The sequence below is a fragment of the Pseudophryne corroboree genome, chromosome 4, assembly GCF_028390025.1.
Source record: "Pseudophryne corroboree isolate aPseCor3 chromosome 4, aPseCor3.hap2, whole genome shotgun sequence".
Lineage (NCBI taxonomy): Eukaryota > Metazoa > Chordata > Amphibia > Anura > Myobatrachidae > Pseudophryne > Pseudophryne corroboree.
This window is the reverse complement of record NC_086447.1, coordinates 825,480,649-825,504,854: the sequence shown is the minus strand read 5'-3', so window position 1 is coordinate 825,504,854 and position 24,206 is coordinate 825,480,649. Positions and strand designations below refer to the sequence as shown.

The window sequence follows — 24,206 nt, the reverse complement described above, 5'->3', positions numbered from 1 at the left end:
ATCCCTGCCTCACTGACAGCAGCACATGCCTGCCTCACTGACAGCAGTACATCCCTGCCTCACTAACAGCAGCACATCCCTGCCTCACTGACAGCAGCACATCCCTGCCTCACTAACAGCAGCACATCCCTGCCTCGCTGACAGCAGCACATCCCTGCCTCCCTGACAGCAGCACATCCCTGCCTCCCTGACAACAGCACATCCCTGCCTCACTGACAGCAGCACATCCCTGCCTCACTGACAGCAGCACATCCCTGCCTCACTGACAGCAGCACATCCCTGCCTCACTGACAGCAGCACATCCCTGCCTCACTGACAGCAGCACATCCCTGCCTCACTGACATCAGTACATCCCTGCCTCACTGACAGCAGCGCATCCCTGCCTCACTGACAGCAGCGCATCTTTACCTCACTGACAGCAGCACATTCCTGCCTCACTGACATCAGTACATCCCTGCCTCACTGAAAGCAGCACATCCCTGCCTCACTGGCAGCAGCGCATCCCTGCCTCACTGACAGCAGCGCATCCCTGCCTCACTGACAGCAGCTCATCTTTGCCTCACTGACAGCAGCGCATCACTGTCTCACTGGCAGCAGCGCATCACTGTCTCACTGGCAGCAGCGCATTTCTGCCTCACTGACAGCAGCACATCCCTGCCTCACTAACAGCAGCACATCCCTGCCTCACTGACAGCAGCACATCCCTGCCTCACTAACAGCAGCACATCCCTGCCTCGCTGACAGCAGCACATCCCTACCTCTCTGACAGCAGCACATCCCTGCCTCCCTGACAGCAGCACATCCCTGCCTCACTGACGGCAGCACATCTCTGCCTCACTGACAGCAGCACATCCCTGCCTCACTGACAGCAGCACATCCCTGCCTCACTGACAGCAGCACATCCCTGCCTCACTGACATCAGTACATCCCTTCCTCACTGACAGCAGCGCATCCCTGCCTCACTGACAGCAGCGCATCTTTGCCTCACTGACAGCAGCCATTCCTGCCTCACTGACATCAGTAAATCCCTGCCTCACTGACAGCAGCACATCCCTGCCTCACTGACAGCAGCACATCCCTGCCTCACTGACAGCAGCACATCCCTGCCTCACTGACAGCAGCACATCCCTGCCTCACTGACAGCAGCACATCCCTGCCTCACTGACATCAGTACATCCCTGCCTCACTGACAGCAGCGCATCCCTGCCTCACTGACAGCAGCGCATCTTTGCCTCACTGACAGCAGCACATTCCTGCCTCACTGACATCAGTACATCCCTGCCTCACTGAAAGCAGCACATCCCTGCCTCACTGGCAGCAGCGCATCCCTGCCTCACTGACAGCAGTGCATCCCTGCCTCACTGACAGCAGCTCATCTTTGCCTCACTGACAGCAGCGCATCACTGTCTCACTGGCAGCAGCGCATCACTGTCTCACTGGCAGCAGCGCATTTCTGCCTCACTGACAGCAGCACATCCCTGCCTCACTGACAGCAGCACATCCCTGCCTCACTAACAGCGGCACATCCCTGCCTCACTGACAGCTGCACATCCCTGCCTCACTAACAGCAGCACATCCCTGCCTCGCTGACAGCAGCACATCCCTACCTCTCTGACAGCAGCACATCCCTGCCTCCCTGACAGCAGCACATCCCTGCCTCACTGACGGCAGCACATCTCTGCCTCACTGACAGCAGCACATCCCTGCCTCACTGACAGCAGCACATCCCTGCCTCACTGACAGCAGCACATCCCTGCCTCACTGACAGCAGCACATCCCTGCCTCACTAACAGCAGCACATCCCTGCCTCGCTGACAGCAGCACATCCCTACCTCTCTGACAGCAGCACATCCCTGCCTCCCTGACAGCAGCACATCCCTGCCTCACTGACGGCAGCACATCTCTGCCTCACTGACAGCAGCACATCCCTGCCTCACTGACAGCAGCACATCCCTGCCTCACTGACAGCAGCACATCCCTGCCTCACTGACAGCAGCACATCCCTGCCTCACTGACAGCAGCACATCCCTGCCTCACTGACATCAGTACATCCCTTCCTCACTGACAGCAGCGCATCCCTGCCTCACTGACAGCAGCGCATCTTTGCCTCACTGACAGCAGCACATTCCTGCCTCACTGACATCAGTAAATCCCTGCCTCACTGACAGCAGCACATCCCTGCCTCACTGACAGCAGCACATCCCTGCCTCACTGACAGCAGCACATCCCTGCCTCACTGACAGCAGCACATCCCTGCCTCACTGACAGCAGCACATCCCTGCCTCACTGACATCAGTACATCCCTGCCTCACTGACAGCAGCGCATCCCTGCCTCACTGACAGCAGCGCATCTTTGCCTCACTGACAGCAGCACATTCCTGCCTCACTGACATCAGTACATCCCTGCCTCACTGAAAGCAGCACATCCCTGCCTCACTGGCAGCAGCGCATCCCTGCCTCACTGACAGCAGTGCATCCCTGCCTCACTGACAGCAGCTCATCTTTGCCTCACTGACAGCAGCGCATCACTGTCTCACTGGCAGCAGCGCATCACTGTCTCACTGGCAGCAGCGCATTTCTGCCTCACTGACAGCAGCACATCCCTGCCTCACTGACAGCAGCACATCCCTGCCTCACTAACAGCAGCACATCCCTGCCTCACTGACAGCAGCACATCCCTGCCTCACTAACAGCAGCACATCCCTGCCTCGCTGACAGCAGCACATCCCTACCTCTCTGACAGCAGCACATCCCTGCCTCCCTGACAGCAGCACATCCCTGCCTCACTGACGGCAGCACATCTCTGCCTCACTGACAGCAGCACATCCCTGCCTCACTGACAGCAGCACATCCCTGCCTCACTGACAGCAGCACATCCCTGCCTCACTGACAGCAGCACATCCCTGCCTCACTGACAGCAGCACATCCCTGCCTCACTGACATCAGTACATCCCTTCCTAACTGACAGCAGCGCATCCCTGCCTCACTGACAGCAGCGCATCTTTGCCTCACTGACAGCAGCACATTCCTGCCTCACTGACATCAGTAAATCCATGCCTCACTGAAAGCAGCACATCCCTGCCTCACTGGCAGCAGCGAATCCCTGCCTCACTGACAGCAGCGCATCCCTGCCTCACTGACAGCAGCTCATCTTTGCCTCACTGACAGCAGCGCATCACTGTCTCACTGGCAGCAGCGCATTTCTGCCTCACTGAGAGCAGCACATTCCTGCCTCACTGAGAGCAGCGCATCACTGCCTCACTGAGAGCAGCACATCACTGCCTCACTGGCAGCAGCGGCACATCCCTGCCTCACGGAGAGCGGCGCATCCCTGCCTCACTGACAGCAGCACATCCCTGCATCACTGACAGCAGCACATCCCTGCCTCACTGACAGCAGCACATCCCTGCCTCACTGGCAGCAGTACATCCCTGCCTCACTGGCAGCAGCACAGCACTGCCTCACTGACAGCAGCACATCCCTGCCTCACTGGCAACAGTACATCCCTGCCTCACTGGCAGCAGCACAGCACTGCCTCACTGACAGCAGTACATCCCTGCCTCACTGGCAGCAGCGCATCCCAGCCTCACTGACAGCAGCGCATCCTTGACTCACTGGCAGTAGCGCATCCCTGCCTCACTGACAGCAGCACATCCTTGACTCACTGGCAGTAGCACTGCCTCACTGAGAGCAGCACATCACTGCCTCACTGGCAGCAGCGGCACATCCCTGCCTCACGGAGAGCGGCGCATCCCTGCCTCACTGACAGCAGCACATCCCTGCATCACTGACAGCAGCACATCCCTGCCTCACTGACAGCAGCACATCCCTGCCTCACTGGCAGCAGTACATCCCTGCCTCACTGGCAGCAGCACAGCACTGCCTCACTGACAGCAGCACATCCCTGCCTCACTGGCAGCAGTACATCCCTGCCTCACTGGCAGCAGCACAGCACTGCCTCACTGACAGCAGTACATCCCTGCCTCACTGGCAGCAGCGCATCCCAGCCTCACTGACAGCAGCGCATCCTTGACTCACTGGCAGTAGCGCATCCCTGCCTCACTGACAGCAGCACATCCTTGACTCACTGGCAGTAGCGCATCCCTGCCTCACTGACAGCAGCACATCCTTGACTCACTGGCAGTAGCGCATCCCTGCCTCACTGACAGCAGCACATCCTTGACTCACTGGCAGTAGCGCATCCCTGCCTCACTGACAGCAGCACATCCTTGACTCACTGGCAGTAGCGCATCCCTGCCTCACTGACAGCAGCACATCCTTGACTCACTGGCAGTAGCGCATCCCTGCCTCACTGACAGCAGCACATCCTTGACTCACTGGCAGTAGCGCATCCCTGCCTCACTGACAGCAGCACATCCTTGACTCACTGGCAGTAGCGCATCCCTGCCTCACTGACAGCAGCACATCCTTGACTCACTGGCAGTAGCACATCAGTCCATAGTTATTTTGTTTGCCTCTATACTTTCAAACAACATACAATTTGAGAATAAAAAAAAACTCCACTTCCTTGAAATAGCAGAAAAGTGACAGATAGCTTAGTTTATGTAGTGTGTCATTGCCTGGGAAGTAATTTTGATTAGAAATATACAGCGTGAAACATATTTCCGCATTCAGCAAAGTGTTGTGGTGCTTAGCTTTCAGACATAACAACTTTGGATAGCTCCAGCTCCCAGGAATTATGTGTGACAACTTGTAAGACATTTTTACTGAAATACACTTAGCAATTTGTCCACACTTTCCTGCTCTGTTTAGCATTCCTAAATGCATGCCTGATTGTCTCATATATTATTAACATTGCCCACTTTCCAATGAAACTTAAGTTAAATCTTACTGCAAATTTGATATCATGTTCTATAATTGTAATTACTCAAAAGACAGATCCCAGAGTCAAGACAGTAATTATATTTGAGATATTTGAGACCATGTAGGGTCATATACATACTAAGAAATAATATCCCATTATACAAATGACAAGCCAAAGGACAGTTGGCAGACCATGCACTAGAAGGTCTGTTTGCTAGCTAAGCCATAGGTGTGTTATACTATATGATAATACGCTGAATTGTGTTTAAAGTAGTAGTAATGAAATAGTCACTTAGTAAACCTATCAAAGGCTTAGCTTGCCGAGGTAGGGGGCACTGTGTATTCACAATAAGGAAACTTCAGAAACTTATATATTTAAAGATAGTCCATTGGGCAGGCTACTATTTGAAGTCTCGGTCCTTAGTACTTGAGGGGTCATAGCCAAAGTTGCTGTGAATATCTGCCCCCTTGTAAGTTGCTGTGCGATTTGAGTGGTCATGGACACAAGGGGTTAAATGTAAAGAAGAGAAGCAGGAAGCAGGGCTACCAAGAGAAATCCTGGGCCCCGGTACAGCAACTTCCTTTAGCGGTGTGTCTAGCACATGAGATGCACCCACTCACAGGAGCATTGCATGCCTACCAACCAGGGCAGTAGGTACTTTTCAGGGAGCATGGCTTAAGCACAGGTGGGATGGCCATGCACCCTTAGAAAAAAAGACAGAAAAAAATTGTATGTGTGCTGGACTGAGAAAAAAAGATCAACTGCTACTTCCAGGTTGAGGGGGAGGGCCTGCCCCCCACTGAGCCCCTCCATCAGACCTGGGCCCAGGTAATTTGTACCCTCCCCTCTCATGGCGCCACTGGCAGAAAGTGCGGGATTTCACGTGAGTCTGGCTAGATTTATAAAGTGACAATAATTTGTTTGGCAAAACTAAGATGGTTATGGCATGTAAATGATTGACGCTTTAAAATTCTAGGAAATCCCGCACTTCCGACTTCTCGCAGGCTATTACATTTAGCCCCATATCTTGGAGGTGTTAGCAAGGTTAGCTCTCTGTTTTGTGTGGATGCATTTATTTGAATACAAACTGTAATATAAACCAAAAATACAGATAGATAAAATACTGTGCGCCAGATATGGCTGCCCGCTGGTCCCAAATGGAAAAAGAAAGTGTCACCTAATACTGCAATCAAAGAATCACCATATGGGTCCAAAGGCGCTCATGTAAAAACAAAATAAAACAAATATAGTGTCATTTGCTTATACAATCCATACAAACATAGGCAGGATCTTCAAATGAGTCTCGTACCTAAGTAAAATGTCTACTGATTCAAAAGTAGACAACCACACTTTGTGAGGAACTAGGATATCGTCAATCTGGATTTCTCCCACTTTAAATCTCTCGTCAATGGTGTTAACCAGAATAGAGGGGAAAAAACCTCCAATGGTGTGACATCATTTTAATCATAAAAACATAACAGGAAACATATGAAGGGGATATGAGTGGTCTCTCACCAATGGAAATGGTCTACCTAACATGTAGACAATACAGCATGGATAAAGATGATAACATTAGGCGTCCCTGAAAACCCACTGTCCAACTTCAGAGGTGGTGTACCAAACATCTCCCCAATTGAAAGAATGGTCAGTTCCGGGCGACGATGACGACTTCTGGAAGCGACGACGGCCAGTGGACACTCGTGTTCATTTTTGGACGGGAGTTGACTAAATTTCGTAATGAACGGAGTGGACTTGGGGAAGGGATGTGATAACTTTTGGAGATAGGGATATTAGCTTGTAGTGGATCCATGTCTGGAAATAGGTGGACACTGTTGTTAAATTGGGAGGGGTATAAATATGTGATAGCTTCTAATTCTTCAATATGCCTTGATAAAGACACCAGAGTGTGTCGAAAAGCGTCGGCGAAAGGACTTATCTGTTTGGGTAGATGTTTGGTACACCACCTCTGGAGTTGGACGGCGGGTTTTCCGGGATGCCTGATGTTACCATCTTTAGCCATGCTGTATTGTCTACATGTTAGGTAGACCATTTTCTGGTTAACACCATTAACGAGAGATTTAAAGTGGGAGAAATCCAGATTGACGATATCCTAGTTCCTCACAAAGCGTGGTTGTCTACTTTTGAATCAGTAGACATTTTACTTAGGTACGAGACTCATTTGAAGATCCTGCCTATGTTTGTATGGATTGTATAAGCAAATGACACTATATTTGTTTTATTTTGTTTTTACACAAACTGTAATGTTTTACTATGCAGTAAAGTTTACTGCCACCCACAGTTATCCCAAATCTGTAACACAGATAGGAAAATATTAACTTGCCATTTATTATTGTAACACATATTACATAAATAATTATTGACCATATTAAAGTATTCAGGGACTAATTCAAGGTTGATTGCAAAAGCAAAATCTTTCTCTACTGAGCAAAACCATACTGTACTACTGGTGGTGGTGGGGGGGGGGGGGGGTTGGGGGGCAGATATAACATATGCAGAGAGAGTGAGATTTCGGTGAGTTATATTGTTTCTGTACAGGATAAATACTGGCCGCTTTATGTTTACACTGCAATTTAGATTTCAGTTTGAACACACGCCACCCAAATCTAACTCTCTCTGTGCATGTTATATCTGCCCCACCTGCAGTGCAACTTGGTTTTGACCATTAGAGGAAGATTTTGCGATCAAACTTGAATTAGGCCCTTAGTCCCAAATTTTTAAGGCTAACTCAACTTTTTAAGAAATGTAACATATCACCTCACCCTCTGCTAACTGCAATGTTTCCAAGTCAGTGGTAGCTGTAACAGCCCGGCCTCTATGAATTTCTCCAGTCTCGCAATGCATTACCCATTGGTGTAGGTGTTCTGACCAGTGGCGAGATTCCAGCGTCGGTATTCTGACTGCCGGTATCCCAAACACCAGTATGCTGACCGGATCCCTTCTACCAATACAATCTTAAAGTTCCGCTTTAGTGTCTTCATTCTGTGGAATGCTTTTCTACAATGCATTTTTTAATTTACACTACTTGGTGTTTACAGTCTATGAATAGAGTTCATATATGGTTTGTGCAATTTTGTGGCAACATTCAAAATAATGTGTATATTCGCTTGACCCGATTAGGGGCCCAATTTAGATCTGATCGCAGCAGCAAATTTGTTAGCAGTTGGGCAAAACCATGTGCACTGCAGGGTGGGCACATATAACATGTGCAGAGAGAGTTAGATTTGGGTGGGGTGTGTTCAAACTGAAATCTAAATTGCAGGGTAAAAATAAAGCAGTCAGTATTTACCCTGCACAGAAACAATATAACCCACCCAAATCTAACTCTCTCTGCACGTTATACTGCCCCACCTGCAGTGCACATCGTTTTGCCCATTAGCTAACAAATGTGCTGCTGCGATCAGATCTGAAGTACTCCCTATATCATATCCATGTGTGGGATGCCTAATTATTAATCAATTGCATTGAAGCTGATCAATGTCAGACATACATTCAAAATACTTTTTTTGTGGTCTGCAAGTGATAAAGCTACATGGTGAATGACTAGATCTTCAATTTCGCCATCCACGTATCCACGTAAACAGAAAAGCGATTGAATGATTCTGTAATTTTCTATCCTCATTGTGGCTGGTGAACAATATTGATTTGCATTTATATGTGGCCAATGATGAACTAATGTGAGATCCTTTGTTGTGGAATACTGTAGATTGGCCGGTTCTCTTCTCTTGGTTTATCCAGGCTAGTGGCATATCATCAGACTATATTTGGGTTAAGCTAATAATTATCTCAATTAGAATTGCCTTTGTCCAAGATGTAGATATCAGTCATACATACATATATGTAATATATCTCTTTCTTTTGTTTCCATTTTAGGCTTTCCCCTGCATTTCTACTGGAATTTATGGTAAGAATTTGGTCTTTTTTTATTTATAGCGTAGCTATTGTTTCATTTTAGGAATTTATCTATATTATTTAAAAATTCCCATTTATTTGCAATACTTTGTAAAGGATGATGTTTATGCCAATATGAATGATACATATAATAGCTGACATGTTCCTGTTCTCAGTGAATGCTAATAATTTGTTTTGTGTGCACTTTTTTTATCTTTACAAACATCAGCTCCAAGTTTCCATTGCATTCATTCCATCTATTATATTGTACTGTGTTCACTTTATATGTCAAACAGTGGTTGCGCATATTTTCTCTGTGCAGTAAAACTAGTTCTCATTGTTAGGGGATACTGCTATTCAATCAGCAACATGACATAATATTGGTAATTTAACATAATAATTAATTGGCTTATATTATGTGCAAGACTCCACATACGGGTGGTCATTCCGAGTTGATCGCTAGCTGCATTCGTTCGCTGTGCAGCGATGAGGCGAAAAAACGGCACTTCTGCGCATGCGTATGCGGCGCAATGCGCACACGCAACGTACTATTACAACGAACGATGTAGTTTCACACAGGGTCTAGCAAAGCTTTTCAGTTGCACTGGTTGCTGTTACCAGTGGAGTACCCCAGGGATCTGTACTTGGACCAGTGCTTTTTAATATATTTATTGGTGACATTGCAAATGGCATTAAAGGGAAAGTATGCCTTTTTGCAGATGACACAAAGGTATGCAACAGGGTAGACACACCAGGTGGGGTAAAACAAATGATAGAGGATCTAGGTAGACTAGAGGAATGGTCAAGAGTCTGGCAATTACAGTTTAATGCCAAAAAATGCAAAATCATGCACTTGGGTCTCAAAAATCCTAAAGCTAAATACAGTATTAATGGCACTATACTGGAAACTACTGAGGAGGAAAGGGATCTAGGAGTTACTATTTCAGATGACTTAAAGGCAGGTAAGCAATGTAACAAGGCAATGAGGAAAGCTAGTCAGATGCTTGGCTGCATTGGGAGAGGAATCAGCAGCAGAAAGAAAGAAGTAATAATGCCACTGTATAGGTCATTGGTACGGCCTCATCTAGAATACTGTATTCAGTTCTGGAGGCCATATCTTCAAAAGGATATTAATACATTAGAAACTGTACAAAGGAGGGCAACTAAAATGGTGCATGGCCTACATCACAAAACATACCCAGAAAGACTAAGAAATCTCAATATGTATAGTTTGGAGCAGAGAAGGGAAAGGGGGGACATGATAGAAACTTTCAAATATTTCAAGGGTTTCAACAAAGTCCAGGAGGGAAACATTCTCCAAATGAAGAGAAGCAAAAGGACACGAGGACATGCACTGAGACTGGAGGGGGGGGAGGTTCAGGGGAAATTTGCGGAAAAATTATTTCACAGAAAGGGTAGTGGACAAGTGGAATAGCCTCCCATCAGAGGTGGTAGAGGCTAAGACAGTAGAGCAATTTAAACATGCATGGGATAGACATAAGGTTATCCTTACAAAGAAATAAGGATCAAATAAGGTTAGAGATAAAAAATAATTTTTTTTTAAAAAAAGGGGCAGACTAGATGGGCCAAGTGGTTCTTATCTGCCGACAAATTCTATGTTTCTATGTTTCTATGTTAGAGTGATTGACATGAAGTGGGCGTTTCTGGGTGGCAACTGACCGTTTTCAGGGAGTGTTCAAAAAAATGCAGGCGTTGCTGGGTGAACGCAGGGCGTGTTTGTGACGTCAAAACAGGAACTGAACAGTCTGAAGTGATCGCAAGCACTCAGTAGGTTTTGAGCTACTCTGAAACTGCACAAAAAAACTTTGTAGCCGCTCTGCGATCCTTTCGTTCGCACTTCTGCTAAGCTAACATACACTCCCAGTGGGAGGCAGCATAGCGTTTGCACGGCTGCTAAAAACTGCTAGCGAGCGATCAACTCGGAATGACCACCACTGTACAAGCATTGCAGCTTGATAATAATGCATGCATGTTTTATATATTAAAAAAAACTTTTTTTTTTAATAACAAAAAAGTTGTTTTAATTGCATCCAAAGTAAGTGTCATACATATATATATATATACAAAAATTAAAAGGGTCAGTTTTCCAGGGCCGTAACTACCTGCGCGCATATGCACTGTGGGCGCACCATCTGGCAGCACCACCCGCACGACCACTCTCTCTCTAGTCACTCACTGGTCACCGCCTCCCGCCGCTGCAGCGCTGCCTTATATGTGGTGTGCACTCAGCTCCTTTGCTGCTGAGCGCACCTACTAAACAAGCTGCGCAAGGTAGTGACGCCAGCCAGCTTCACTTTCTCCCAGTCCCCCGACTCAGTTGCTCTGCTGCCTCCGCCCACTCTGCAGTGTCTCTAGAGACTCTGCCAGCCCCAGCTGACTCCCACAGTGTGCTCGGCCCTCCCTCATGCTGGCGATGGGCAGGAGAGGAGGATGGAGGAGCTGACAGGAGGAAGCATTGGATGGTGGGTAGGAGCTGGGACAGGTGAGGAGACAGCAGTGATGGGGAGGAGATGAGCAGGAGGAGCAGAGACAGGAGCCGGCGAGTGAGGAGCGGACTACATACGTGCACGCACGTGAAACCCCCTGCCCGCTGGCACAGGTGACAGTTTGTTATTTTTTTGAGAGGGAGAAGCTAAGCCCCAGGCTGTAATGCGGCAGCTGCAGGCACCCTTTACACGGAGCGCGGGTCATGCGGGGTGCATGTTTAATAGCTCATTCTGGCCAGGTGAGCACTCACTGTCTTCCCTCTTCATGTCTGTTGTTATGCTGCCCTACTATAACTGTTTTTAAATAAAATATAAATAATATAAATATCAGTGCAGCTTTAACAGGTATTCCAATTGAGAATTGCTACAAACACGAGGATTCGGGACACTATTGCATCGCCTGATCGTAAATAACCCATACTTGCCTACCTGACCCTCTCCATGAGGGAGAAAATGCTCTGTTCCTGGACTTTCCTGATAATGTATGATTGCTATCACCTGTGGTGAAACACATTTCTTATCAATTAACTAGCTCACCACAGGTGATGGCAATCATACATTACCAGGAAAGTCCAGGAACAGAGCATTTTCTCCCTCATGGAGAGGGTCAGGTAGGCAAGTATGAAATAACCTTTAATGTTTTTGTGGTGGATCTTGAGCTGTGAGAAACACTAATATATTAGTGACAGACTCTGGTGCTAACTAGTTGCTGTGTCACTAAGGGTGTTGTCCCCTCCTTAAGAACAGACACTTTAATGTAGAGCCATAGTATGGTCATAGGGCTCAATGGTTTTGCCATACCTCCCAACATGAACCTCTCCAGGAGGGACACAATGCTCTGCTTCTGGACTTTTCTCTTACTTTATGATTGCCGGCACCTGTGTTGAACAGGTTAATGAATAAGAAAGGTGTTTCAGCACAGGTGATGGCAATCATAGAGTAAGAGATAAGTCCATGAGCAGAGCATTCTGTCCCTCCTGGAGAGGGTCATGTTGGGAGGTATGGTTTTGCAGCTTTCCAGCATTTGGGAACAAATGGTCTATTGCAGTGGTTCTCAAACTCGGTCCTCAGGACCCCACACAGTGCATGTTTTGCAGGTGACCCAGCTGGTGCACAGGTGTATTAATTACTCACTGACACATTTTAAAAGGTCCACAGGTGGAAATAATTATTTCACTTGTGATTCTGTGAGGAGACCTGCAAAACATGCACTGTGTGGGGTCCTGAGGACCGAGTTTGAGAACCTGTGGTCTATTGCATAGGTTCTCAAACTCGGTCCTCAGGACCCCACACAGTGCATGTTTTGCAGGTCTCCTCACAGAATCACAATTGAAATAATTAGCTGCTCCTGTGGGCCTTTTAAAATGTGTCAGTGAGTAATTAATACACCTGTGCACCTGCTGGGTTACCTGCAAAACATGCACTGTGTGGGGTCCTGAGTACCGAGTTTGAGAACCTCTGGTCTATTGCATAGGTTCTCAAACTCGGTCCTCCGGACCCCACATAGTGCATGTTTTGCAGGTAACCCAGCAGGTACACAGGTGTATTAATTACTCACTGACACATTTTAAAACATCCACAGGTGGAGCTAATTATTTCACTTGCGATTCTGTGAGGAGAGCTGCAAAACATGCACTGTGTGGGGTCCTGAGGACCGAGTTTGAGAACCTGTGGTCTATTGCACAGGTTCTCAAACTCGGTCCTCAGGACCCCACACAGTGCATGTTTTGCAGGTCGCCTCACAGAATCACAAGTGAAGTAATTAGCTCCACCTGTGGACCTTTTAAAATGTGTCTGTGAGTAATTAATACACCTGTGCACCTGCTGGGTTACCTGCAAAACATGCACTGTGTGGGGTAATGAGGACGAGTTTGCAGACCTATGGTCTATTGTCTTTTGTTCCCACACATTACCAGACTTTAGCGAATTGGTTGGTGGTTGGAAAGAAAATCTTAAAGTGTATGGTCAGCTTAACATGTAGGTTGTAGTGCATCTTTGGTACAATTTGCAAGTCATCTCATACAGTATGTAGAACATGCTTGCCTACCTGACCCTCTCCATGAGGGAGAAAATGCTCTGTTCCTGGACTTTCCTGGTAATGTATGATTGCCGTCACCTGTGGTGAAACACCTTTCTTATCAATTACCTAGCTCACCACAGGTGATGGCAATCATACATTATCAGGAAAGTCCAGGAACAGAGCATTTTCTCCCTCATGGAGAGGGTCAGGTAGGCAAGTATGATGTAGAAGTTAATTTTCTTAATAGCACTAGGAATACAGCTAAAACAATGGTAGTCTTTATTACACAGGGCTGCCAGTGTAGCATCCATTTTATTAATTAATAATACTACTAATAATATTATTAATAATAATAATAATGATAATCTGATTAACTATACACAAGAAAAAAAATAGCAATTTACACTCTCTCAGTATCCAGTGAATAAGGTATGCCATCTATTCAGTTTAAATTAATTTATTGTACAAAGCAAGCAACTGGATATCTGCTAGGCAATGTACAGAGACTGAAATGAGATTTAATCATGTGTGCATATCAAAATGAGACAGGAACACAGAATGAAAAGTTTTATGAGGCTGGAAACTAATGAGCAGGACCGGTGGTGATGAAATATCAGATTGAATCGGCATTAGCTCAGCATGTTTGAAGCAGCTGATCCACTACACACAGAATTGGCAACATTAGCCATCAAGGTGATTACATCTACAGTATATATTATGTATGAAAGCAACTGACATGCAAGCGTTGGACTTAAATCCATTTACATTTAGATAGTAATTTAATCATTGAGTTGTTATTGGAATAACGAAACATCAATCGAAAGGGGAAATCAGTCAATGGTTTTGCTGAGATTTGTATTTATATATAGTTCAGCCTGTAATCTCTCAGCATTTTTTATATGTATACAGTACCTTGTTTCTGCGCATCTGTTTCTGTATCTCCCACATAATCCTGCACAATTTAATAATAAAATGTATCAACACTCATCTTGGCAAGATTCCCAGAATGTGACGTTGGCTTATTGGCCAGTTTGCTCAGACTGGTGCTGTCCAACAGCTTTTGTGTGGGCTATTTACAGAAATCAATGGGCAGCCTGCTGTGAGTGGGCTATGGCGGAGCTGCTCGGACATAAAATGCATGGAATAAACCCCAAGCAGCAGAGAAATTATATAGTGTTATCACAAAATATATAAAACGTAACCTTTCTCAGTATAGTTCTCCTTGTGCTGGAGCGCCGTATTGATTATACTCTTAGTACTTGTAAATAAGCACATTTGGATTACGGAATATTTTCATTTAGTAACAATAAATTACTAGTTTTTTTTCCCCATACTTGATCAATATTTTGTAGTAAGCAACTTGTTTTGCAGTTACAGTGTGTTACACTTTGCCACTTTCTATCGGGTGGTCTTCTGTTTGCCGGCGGCCGGGCTCCCGACGACCAGAATACTGGCGCTGGAATCCCGACAGCCGGCATACCAACATCTTTTCTCCCTCTTGGGGGTCCACGACCCCCTTGGAGGGAGAATAAATAGCGTAGTGTGCCACCGTGCCCGCAGCGTGGCGAGCGCAGCGAGCCCACAAGGGGCTCTTTTGCGCTCGCCCAGCTGTCGGTATGCCGGTGGTTGGGATTCCGGCGCCTGTATGCTGGTCGCCGGCATAACCTACTACATCCCTTTCTATCAGTGATGGAACATTTTTCAGTATGTGCAGTGGTCGATAGATAGTCAGTTAATCGGCCGACAGTCAAAAGGTTGACCAAAAAAGGTGGACACACATATGGTAAACATACGGACAACTTTTTTTTTTTAGGGATTTTCATGTTTTTACAACTTTTGTTGCATGTACTATCCATTTCACAATCTATTACCTTTAGTAACTATATGGTGAGTGGAGCTGAATGAGCCACCGAGCCCGAAGCATGGTGAGTACGCATTTCGCAAAATTGGGTGAAATATGTTTAAAAATACAAAATAACATAAAAAACCTTTATTGTGTTCACCTTTTTCATGTCAACCTATTGACTGTGTCGGCATTTTGACTGTTGACCTAATGCTTTAAGCCTTTATAAGGGAGGCATTTAATTTGCCGTCTGTCGGGATCCCGGCGTTCAGCATACCGGCGCCGGAATCCCGACAGCCGGCATAGTGACAACTATTCTCCTTCTTGGGGTGCCCACGACACCCCTGGAGGGAGAATAAATAGTGTGGTGAGCGCAGTGAGCCCGCAATGTTCTCTTTTGCACTCACCCCACTGCATGCATGCCGGCTGTCGGGATCCCGGCGCCGGTATGCTGAGTGCCGGGATCCCAAGCACCGGCATAACGTTCTACACCCCCTTTATAATGTCTGTCTTCTGGATCACACCATTGCTGTTATCCTTCTACAGTGGAAATTAAAAGTTGTTGAGGATGTTCTTCCCAACAGTGTTGCACAAATGTACTGCACTTGCTGGTTGCTTTGCTTTCATCCCTCTGTCCAGTTCATTATAAACCAGCTAGATGGGTTCAAATCAGAAGATTGTGTTGTCTATTTTATGAGTTAAAGTCTACAGTCTCTTAGTCTAAAGGGGGGTACTCACGGAGCAATCGCTGCTTAAAATCAGATTGCTTAGATTTTAAGCAGTTATCTCTCCGTGTGTACCCCTCACAGTGATAGCGACGCGCAGCCCCGCGCATCGCTATCGCTGGTGCTAGATTGGCTAGCAGGTCGCTTACTTCACCCGCTGGGTGAAATGAGCGCGCCCCCCCATCTCCCCCCGCACGCTCAGCACACATTGCGCAGTGCTGAGCGGGGGAAGAGATGTGTGCTCTCCCCACATCTGCCAGTGAGTATTGGCCTTTAAGTAGTTTTGACATAGCCTGGAGCTATGCTTTCAGTCATTATCTAGCTGTATGCTGTACCTATGACCAAATAGGGTAGTGCATGGCACTGCAAAATGCTCCAGTAGCCCATCTGTTTCAGGGTGGCAGTATGCATTTTGAGATCCATCAAAAGAGCCCCAGACAATCACATTTCCTCTTCCATGATTGACAGTGTCACCTGGGTTTATTTACAAAGCAGCGGCTTGTAAAAGTTGCTGATTTTTGGCATTTTTTTGGATGAAATTTAAAATGCTTTTAGCAACAAAACCAAAGGTGTTTTGCTATTGAAAGCATTGGCAGTAATAAATATTGGCCTTAAACATGCCGGGAAGCAGTGGTTCCTACAAGATACAGTTTGGTAAATTACCCCACACACTGTAGACACCGAGGAACCATCCATCTGCCTACTTGATGGTGCACAGAATCCTCTGTGAAAAACCAAAGATTTGGATAATTCCTCCGGGTGTGTTATAAAAGATGGTGAGCTAGATGCATCATCGTTTGGAAAGTGATAAAATGGAGAGTGAAAAAGTGCCAGCCAATCAGCTCCTAACTGACATTTTTCAAACACAGCCTGTGACGTGGCAGTTAGGCCCTGATTGGCTGGTACTTTTTCACTCTCCATTTTATCACTTTACAAGTGATGATGCATCTAGCCCAGTGTCTAGTTAGACAGTCAATAGATAGACACCATATGTTGACGGACATTACGTCGACTGGGTCAAAAGGTCGACAGGGTGAAAAGGTTGACATGAAAAAGTTAGACAATACAAAAGGTCGACAGGGTCATAAGGTCGACGGTGTCAAAAGGTCGACATGAAAATGGTCAACATAAAAAAGGTAGACACCATGTTTTTTGCATTTTTGTGGTTTGTGTGGATAGTTTTGTCATCTGGGACCCCCAGTTGTAGAAAGGCATACCCTCGCGGGGCTCGCTTTGCTCGCCACGCTTCGGGCTCGGTGGCTCGCTGCGCTCGCCACAAGGTTTATAAACCACTCTATGCCGACATGGATAGAGAAAGTATGAAATAGTCTAAAAACATGTTCAATTTAAAAGAAACATTTGTCTATCTTTTTATGTCGACCATTTTCATGTCTACCTTTTGACCCTGTCGACATTTGTACTGTACCTTTTTCATGTCGACCTTTTGACCCTGTCGACCTAATGCCTGTCTAACATATGGTGTCTATCTATTGACTGTCTAACTAGACACTGTCTATCAACCGGATACCAATTCCTCCTGCTCCCTCCCCCTTCATCTCTGCGCCACTTTCTACTGATAGTATACATTGCCAGATTAAAGGGGTGCAGGGCATACTGTACCCCCAGCCAGAGCACACTGACATCACTAGCTTTTCCTCTTGTGCAGCACCAGACAGCCAGAATGCGAGCAAGACAGTATGCAGTGCAGGCAGAGACGCAGGAATATCAGGTTTCATGAGCTGCCGACAGAGGAGAGATAGGAGGGTGGAGAGAGCTGTAAGTGACACAGGGATCCCAGCTTCTCCTCCTTCCTGCCTGGGAGTCTGGGTCCTGTGTAACCTGCTATTTAACGAGGGTCTAGACAGAGACACACACACACACACACACACACACACACACACACACACACACACACACACACACACACACACACACACACACACACACACACACACACACACACACACACACACACACACTCCTCCTGCGTCCTGTCCCAGCACAGAGGCTGCTGCTGTTCTTGCATGTGATATCATAAATTATAGATTTTATTTTTCTATGTGCATTTTAAGGTTCTTTAAGTTGCTTTCAATGTACTACAAGTACATTTTATAAAATAGTTGTCTTTCAATTAGGTGGACCTACTGTATAAACAGGACCCAGGCATTATTAAACTATTAGTTTAAATCTAATAAACACCATTGGTTAAAATTTATTATGCGCAATCCATACATCCCAACATGACCCATTCCAGGAGGGACAAAATGCTCTCTACCTGGACTTACCTCTTAATTTATGATTGCAATCACCTGTGTTGAAACACTTTCTTATCAATTAAATAATTTAACACAGGTGACACCAGTCATATATGCACAATCTAATATACACCCCCACCCTTCCCCTCCACCAGGGAACCCCTGTATCAAGTACCCCAGGCACCCCCAAGGCTTAATCCGGCCATGAAAGTATGTGCAAAATCTTTCCTCTGGATGCGATCCTTGAATGGCAAATTGCCCCTGGATTTCTTCCAGAGCAGAGCACATGGATTTAACAGGCAAGGTGTGTAAAAAGGGACGAGATTGCTAATGGGATCACATCCATCTTCTTTGGGACCCCACAGCACGGTCAGTTCTGGGTAGTGATCCCATGGATCCCTCTCCTGGTAAATGCAGTGTAGCCCATAGGTTACAGTGGTTAGTGCCATCTAAATATATCGTTACAGCAGCTACCGGGACCAAGCTCTGGAATACTCACATGGTATACTCACACGGTATGCACCTATTAAAGATCCATGTATTCATTTATTTGAGTTCACCAGGTTACAACCACGTGTAACAGGTTAAAAAAGAGGACCACACAGATACAAATTGCAAATTCTACTTTGGGCAACCCAAAACATTGAATTACAGTAGTAATTAAGTCATATTAAACCGTCTTCACTCCTTAAATGATTGAGGGTTATTTGAGCTCCCTCGCTGTCCGCCACCAAGGCAAATGATCAATGATTCAGGGCTGTACAACTTCCATGAGCACATAGAACTGGGACCTTCTGTATCGCATGAGGTGTGAATCATTTATTGAATGTTATGTTGTGTCATAATAAACCCTGCTACATGTGTAAACCTTCACACACAATACAATAGTAATTACAGAGAAATGTTTCCAGCTATTACAGAAATAGGAGCAATCATTCTATTATACTTGTAATAAATCCAAATAGTAATCATCATCAACAATGTATGTACTATATACTTGTTCATATCTCCTATATAATAGCCCAGATCTGTGACTCTGCATGTGTGTATAACGCTGGGCATGGCTAAGAGCTCTCATTGGGTTAGCAGCAGGTCTATCACACCCAGTCCACAGCTGATTGGGTGAGAAACGCCCTCCCGTACAGGTTACATCCAATGGGAGGCTCTGCCCTTTGGCTGCTGTGTGTTCCCAGAGCAGGATTAACAATGGGGCTGATGGAGCTGCAGCTCCAGGTCCACACCCCAAAATAGGCCCACTGCTTCTGCAGCAACATACCCTCCAACAATTTACACATACAAATCGCTACAAATTCGAAAAGGGGGCGTGGCCACATCCCTTTTCCTATAATTTCAATGGAAGTTTGGAGAGCCAAAAATTGGTACAGGCCATAAAAAAAGAGGTACTGTACCTGCAAAAAAGGTACAGCTGGAGGGTATGCTACTGCATCTGCAGCAAGTCTCTTTGCTGTAGATAGGGGAAAAAAATTCCTTTTACTGCAGCGTCCTATGTCCTGCTGCCAGTCCGCCTGCCACCTCCGGCATCAACAATCCCCGCTCCCTAGCCACGGCTAGATGTGTATGAAAGCGGCGCAGCGGAAGGCTTTCATAGCCTTCCCTGCACCGCATACTGTCTGAGCCCCGGAGCCTTCTCTGCATGTGATGTCACAGAAGTGCCTCCCCGCCACAGCCGCACCCAGATCCCAGAGGCCCTGACTCCGCAACACAGCACCTGGGCTGCCGGCCTGGAAGCCCTGAGATGGCTAATGTAACGGATAGAGTGGGTGATATCACGGAGGGTAATGTCTGGATGCTGAATCAATGAAAAAGGTGACAGTGCTGTGCACTGCAGTGGGTGCGCAGTGTCACTGACACTGCACAGCACTCTCATTTTTTACATTGATTCAGCGAGTCAATTCTGCCAGCCAGTCACTATTGTTAGCGCTGGTGTACCAACGCGTCACATTACAGGGAAGTAGATGCACTAGATAAACTACAGCTCCCAGCAGTCCTTAGCGCCAAAGCATTCCGGCGCTAAGAGCTGCTGGGAGCTGTAGTTTATTGAGTGCATCTTCTGCCCTGTAATGTGGCGCGTTGGGACACTGGCGCAAACAATAGTGACTGGCTGCTGTGCGAGTCTCCGGGAGAACCACTGCCAAAGGAAGGACAGAAGCATTACCAGCCCCTCCCCCACTCACAGTACCTCCGAGCCCCATCCGCGGCACCCCCACACCCCCCCCCCCTCCACCACCTGCTGTGGCTCCAGACACCCTCTCCCACCCGCAGCACTCCAGCAGCCACCCCTAACCCACCCACGGCACCACCGCACCTGCCCCTCCCCCACTGCGGCACCCCCGCAACCGTTCCTCCCCCACCCACGGTGGTTCCGTACCCCCGCCTGTGGCACCCATCCCTCCCCCACCCGCGGCACCACCGCACCAGCCCCTCCCCCACCCATGGCACCCCCACAATCACCCCTCTCCCACCCGCGGCACCCCCGGACACCCTCCCCCATCCGTGTCTACTTCGCACCCACCACTCCCCCAACCACAGCACCTACGAGGTGATTCATCAGGCCCTGCACGCGCTGTTCACACCGTTGCAAGGGGCTATGCCCCTTTAACCATCGCACGCCCTTTGTCCGTGCAATATTTAACCACTCACACAATTATGATTGGAGGTAATACTCCATATAATACATATATCGCACGCCACAAGGGCGTTCAAGGGTTAAGGGGGCATAGCCCCTTACGACGGTATGAAGAGCGCCTGTAGGGCACGATGAATCACCTAGTTATTATTAAGAGGGCAAGTCAAAGGATGTAATGATGCTCCTTATGTCATCACGGCCCTGCCCACTGAGGTCACTGAGATGGGGGGAAAGGCTCATTAATCAGATGTGTGTAATCATGGCACATTGCCACCCACATTGCAGTCAGGCAGAGGCGTAACAAGGGTAGGGCGAGTGGAGCACGTGCCCTGGGCGCCTTGGCAGGCCCAGGAGAGGGGGGCGCCGCCGGCGGCCAGGGCATCATGCCCCACTCGCCCCTGTCACGCCGAAATGTGATGGGAGGAGAGCGCAGCGTCTCTCCCTCCCCTCACCGCCGCTGCCAGCAGCGCTGCTGTGTCTGGTCTCCGGCGGCGTTAGCCAATCAGAGCTTGCGGACCGGCTCCTGATTGGCTGCCGGTCCGCGAGCTCTGATTGGCTAGCGAACCGGCGCCAGACAGCCGCCGGAGACCTGGAGCGGTGAGGGGAAGGAGAGGCGCTGCGCTCTCCTCCCCTCACATAGATATCAACAAGCGGTGAGTGACAGGGGGGGGGGGCACAGTGGGGCATGTATCTGGCACTGAGTGGGGCATGTAACTGGCACTGAGTGGGGCATGTAACTGGCACTGAGTGGGGCATGTATCTGGCACTGTGGGGCATGTATCTGGCACTGTGGGGCAATGTAACTGGCACTGTGGGGCAATGTAACTGGCACTGTGGGACATGTAACTGGCACTGTGGGGCAATGTAACTGGCACTGTGGGGCATGTAACTGGCACTGTGGGGCAATGTAACTGGCACTGTGGGGCAATGTAACTGGCACTGTGGGGCAATGTAACAGGCACTGTGGGCAGGGCCGGTGCAAGGTTTCTCAGCACCCTAGGCAAATAGTCCACAACACCCATAGAGGGAGAATAAATTAGTGTGCCCGCAAGAGGATGCGTTGCGCTCGCCCCCCAGTCGGTATTGTGCTGGTCGGGATCCCAGTGCCGGTATTCCGACCGCCGGAACCCCGACCTCCGGTATCTCGTACTAATCCCAAATTAGGGACAGGATATTAGGGTTGTTTCAGCAGTTTGGGTTACAGTGTTAAGATTAGGTCTTATTATTAGGGAGCTGTGTGTGTGTATATATGTGTGTATGTGTGTATGTATATATATTATTTGTAAATGCCAGTAGTCCCAGGATGCCAGGACTAGATACCAGTTGTGCATCCCCAAATTTTATAATGACCCGTTAGCAATAGAGTATGGTGGGGCTTCTTGTTCTACAAGTGCCAGCAAGCCGAAACACTTTACACATGATAAAAGCTGTAGGGACCTGTAGGTTTCAAGCAAAAAAAAAAAAAACCCATACCTTTTATTTACTCACACCCACTGCCCAGAGATGTAGGAAGGGACATAGTACTATCAGTTATTTAGTATAGTTTTATTAGGGTAAAGTATGGTTTGGCAATATGGCAGTGATAGCCCAAAGTACATATTGCCTAGTATTGGTATTGGCATTTTCAGGAGCTTTTAATCTACCTAATTATGACATCAGCAGCACTAGGGCTAGCTGCACTGATGTTGGTTGTACTTTTATGGTGGTGGGGCAGCCTTTTTCTTCAATTTATTTTACCAGGTAATACAATCAGCACGGAGCACATAGGTACAGGGAGAGCAGACGCCGGACACTGCCAGGGAGCAATGTATGGTGAGCCGCCTGCACGTCTCTGCGCTGCTACTGACCTCGGCTCTCGGCAGGATGAGTTGCAAGGTGGGGATCCTCTCTGCACCGGATGAAGGTCCCGCCCCCGCCTCTTCCTTTGTTTCCAGCAGCTTTGTTGCCCCCTTTGCCGGCATGACGACCCAGCTGAGGGAGCTGATTTTCTACGCGGTCATCAGGTCGGGAGGGCAGGGGGAAGTGATAGACACAAGAGAGGAAGGTGGAAACAGCTCCAGACGTGGGCTTGATCCGCCAGATCTGACGCCGTGTGAGAAGGGAGCGGGTGCCATATATCCTTCATGGCGACGCGTGCACAGAGCAATCACTTCATTCATTTTTATAAATTTGTTGTTGCACTCGGCGCCGCCCTTAAAGTGCTACCGCCCATAGGCAGCTGCCTAAAGCTGCCTAGTGGTGGCGCCGGCCCTGACTGTGGGGCATGTATCTGGCACTGTGGGGCATGTAACTGGCACTGTGGGGCATGTATCTGGCACTGTGGGGCATGTATCTGGCCCTGTGGGGCAATGTAACTGGCACCGTGGGCCATTTTCAGTGGCCACACCCCTTCTGGTGCGTGGCCACGCCCATTTTTTCGGCATGCGCACATGCTTCTTTTGCTGTGTTTTTTTTTTTGAGGGGGGCGCCATTTTCCATCTTGCCCTGGGCTCCGAAAACCCTAGCTACGCCTCTGCAGTCAGGTAAGTGCACCTGGAGGACAGCTGCCTGTTTTACCTTGGGGTTACCTGTACAGGAGGTCTCTCTGATATTCCGGGAGACTGGGTACTGTATGATTAGCTATCATGGAATCTGCAGACATAACGGCAGTTTGCAGAATACAGTAGATGGGAAATAACTGCGGAAAGCACAACGTTTTGGAGAAAGGTTATTGTGAAACTTATAGATTCACAAAACCAATCTTTTTACTTCTGAACATGTTTCAGTTCTGCGGTATATAGATTAAGCACTGTACAGTGCGAGTATCTATACCCAGAGCTCTTTCCTTACAGGAGGCTTATAGGACATTTGCAGGCTTTGTAATGGAGATATTGATTTACAGTTCACCAAAGCTCCAGTAAGCAGGTTTATTTCATCCATATACTGTTCCTGCATTAACAGGATGTAGCATGAGGAGAGGCGAGTTTAAGTCTTACTTAACACATGCAAGGACGGAATCTGTGGCAGTAATCTGTTTTGCAGCCTACAATATGCCGTGCACAGATGCCCATTCATTTAATGTTTATAGCAATTAAACCTGACGTGTGTATTGTAAGTAACTATACAGCATTGCACGTGTCAACTTAATTCTAAAAACAAATTAGGAAGAAAAAATAATATTGTGGGATAGTAAGGATGGTGTAATGGTTAGCATTACTGCCTCACAGTACTGAGGTCATGGGTTCGATTCCCACCATGGTCCTAACTGTGTGGAGTTTGTATATTCTCCCCGTGCTTGGGTGGTTTTCCTCTGGGTACTCCGGTTTCCTACGGCAATCCAAAAATATACTGATAGGTTAGTTGGCTCCCAACAAAATGAACCCTAGAGTGAATGTGCGGGCGTGTACATGTGGTAGGTAAAATGATTGTAAGCTCCACTGGGGCAGGGACCAGTGTGAATGGACAATTATTCTCTCTGTAAAGCGCAGCGGAACAT

The 24,206-nt window shown here is 47.6% G+C and overlaps 1 protein-coding gene across 2 annotated transcripts in view; it reads left to right on the top strand.

Annotated features, from left to right (window-relative positions):
• Nucleotides 1-24,206, top strand: part of MACROD2 (mono-ADP ribosylhydrolase 2) — a 3,123,444-nt gene that overhangs the window by 2,222,761 nt on the left and 876,477 nt on the right. For both annotated transcript variants that reach the window (XM_063918531.1, XM_063918530.1), the window contains exon 7: nucleotides 8,717-8,747. In XM_063918531.1, the coding sequence (XP_063774601.1) occupies nucleotides 8,717-8,747 (31 nt within the window). The remainder of the gene's footprint in view (nucleotides 1-8,716; nucleotides 8,748-24,206) is intronic.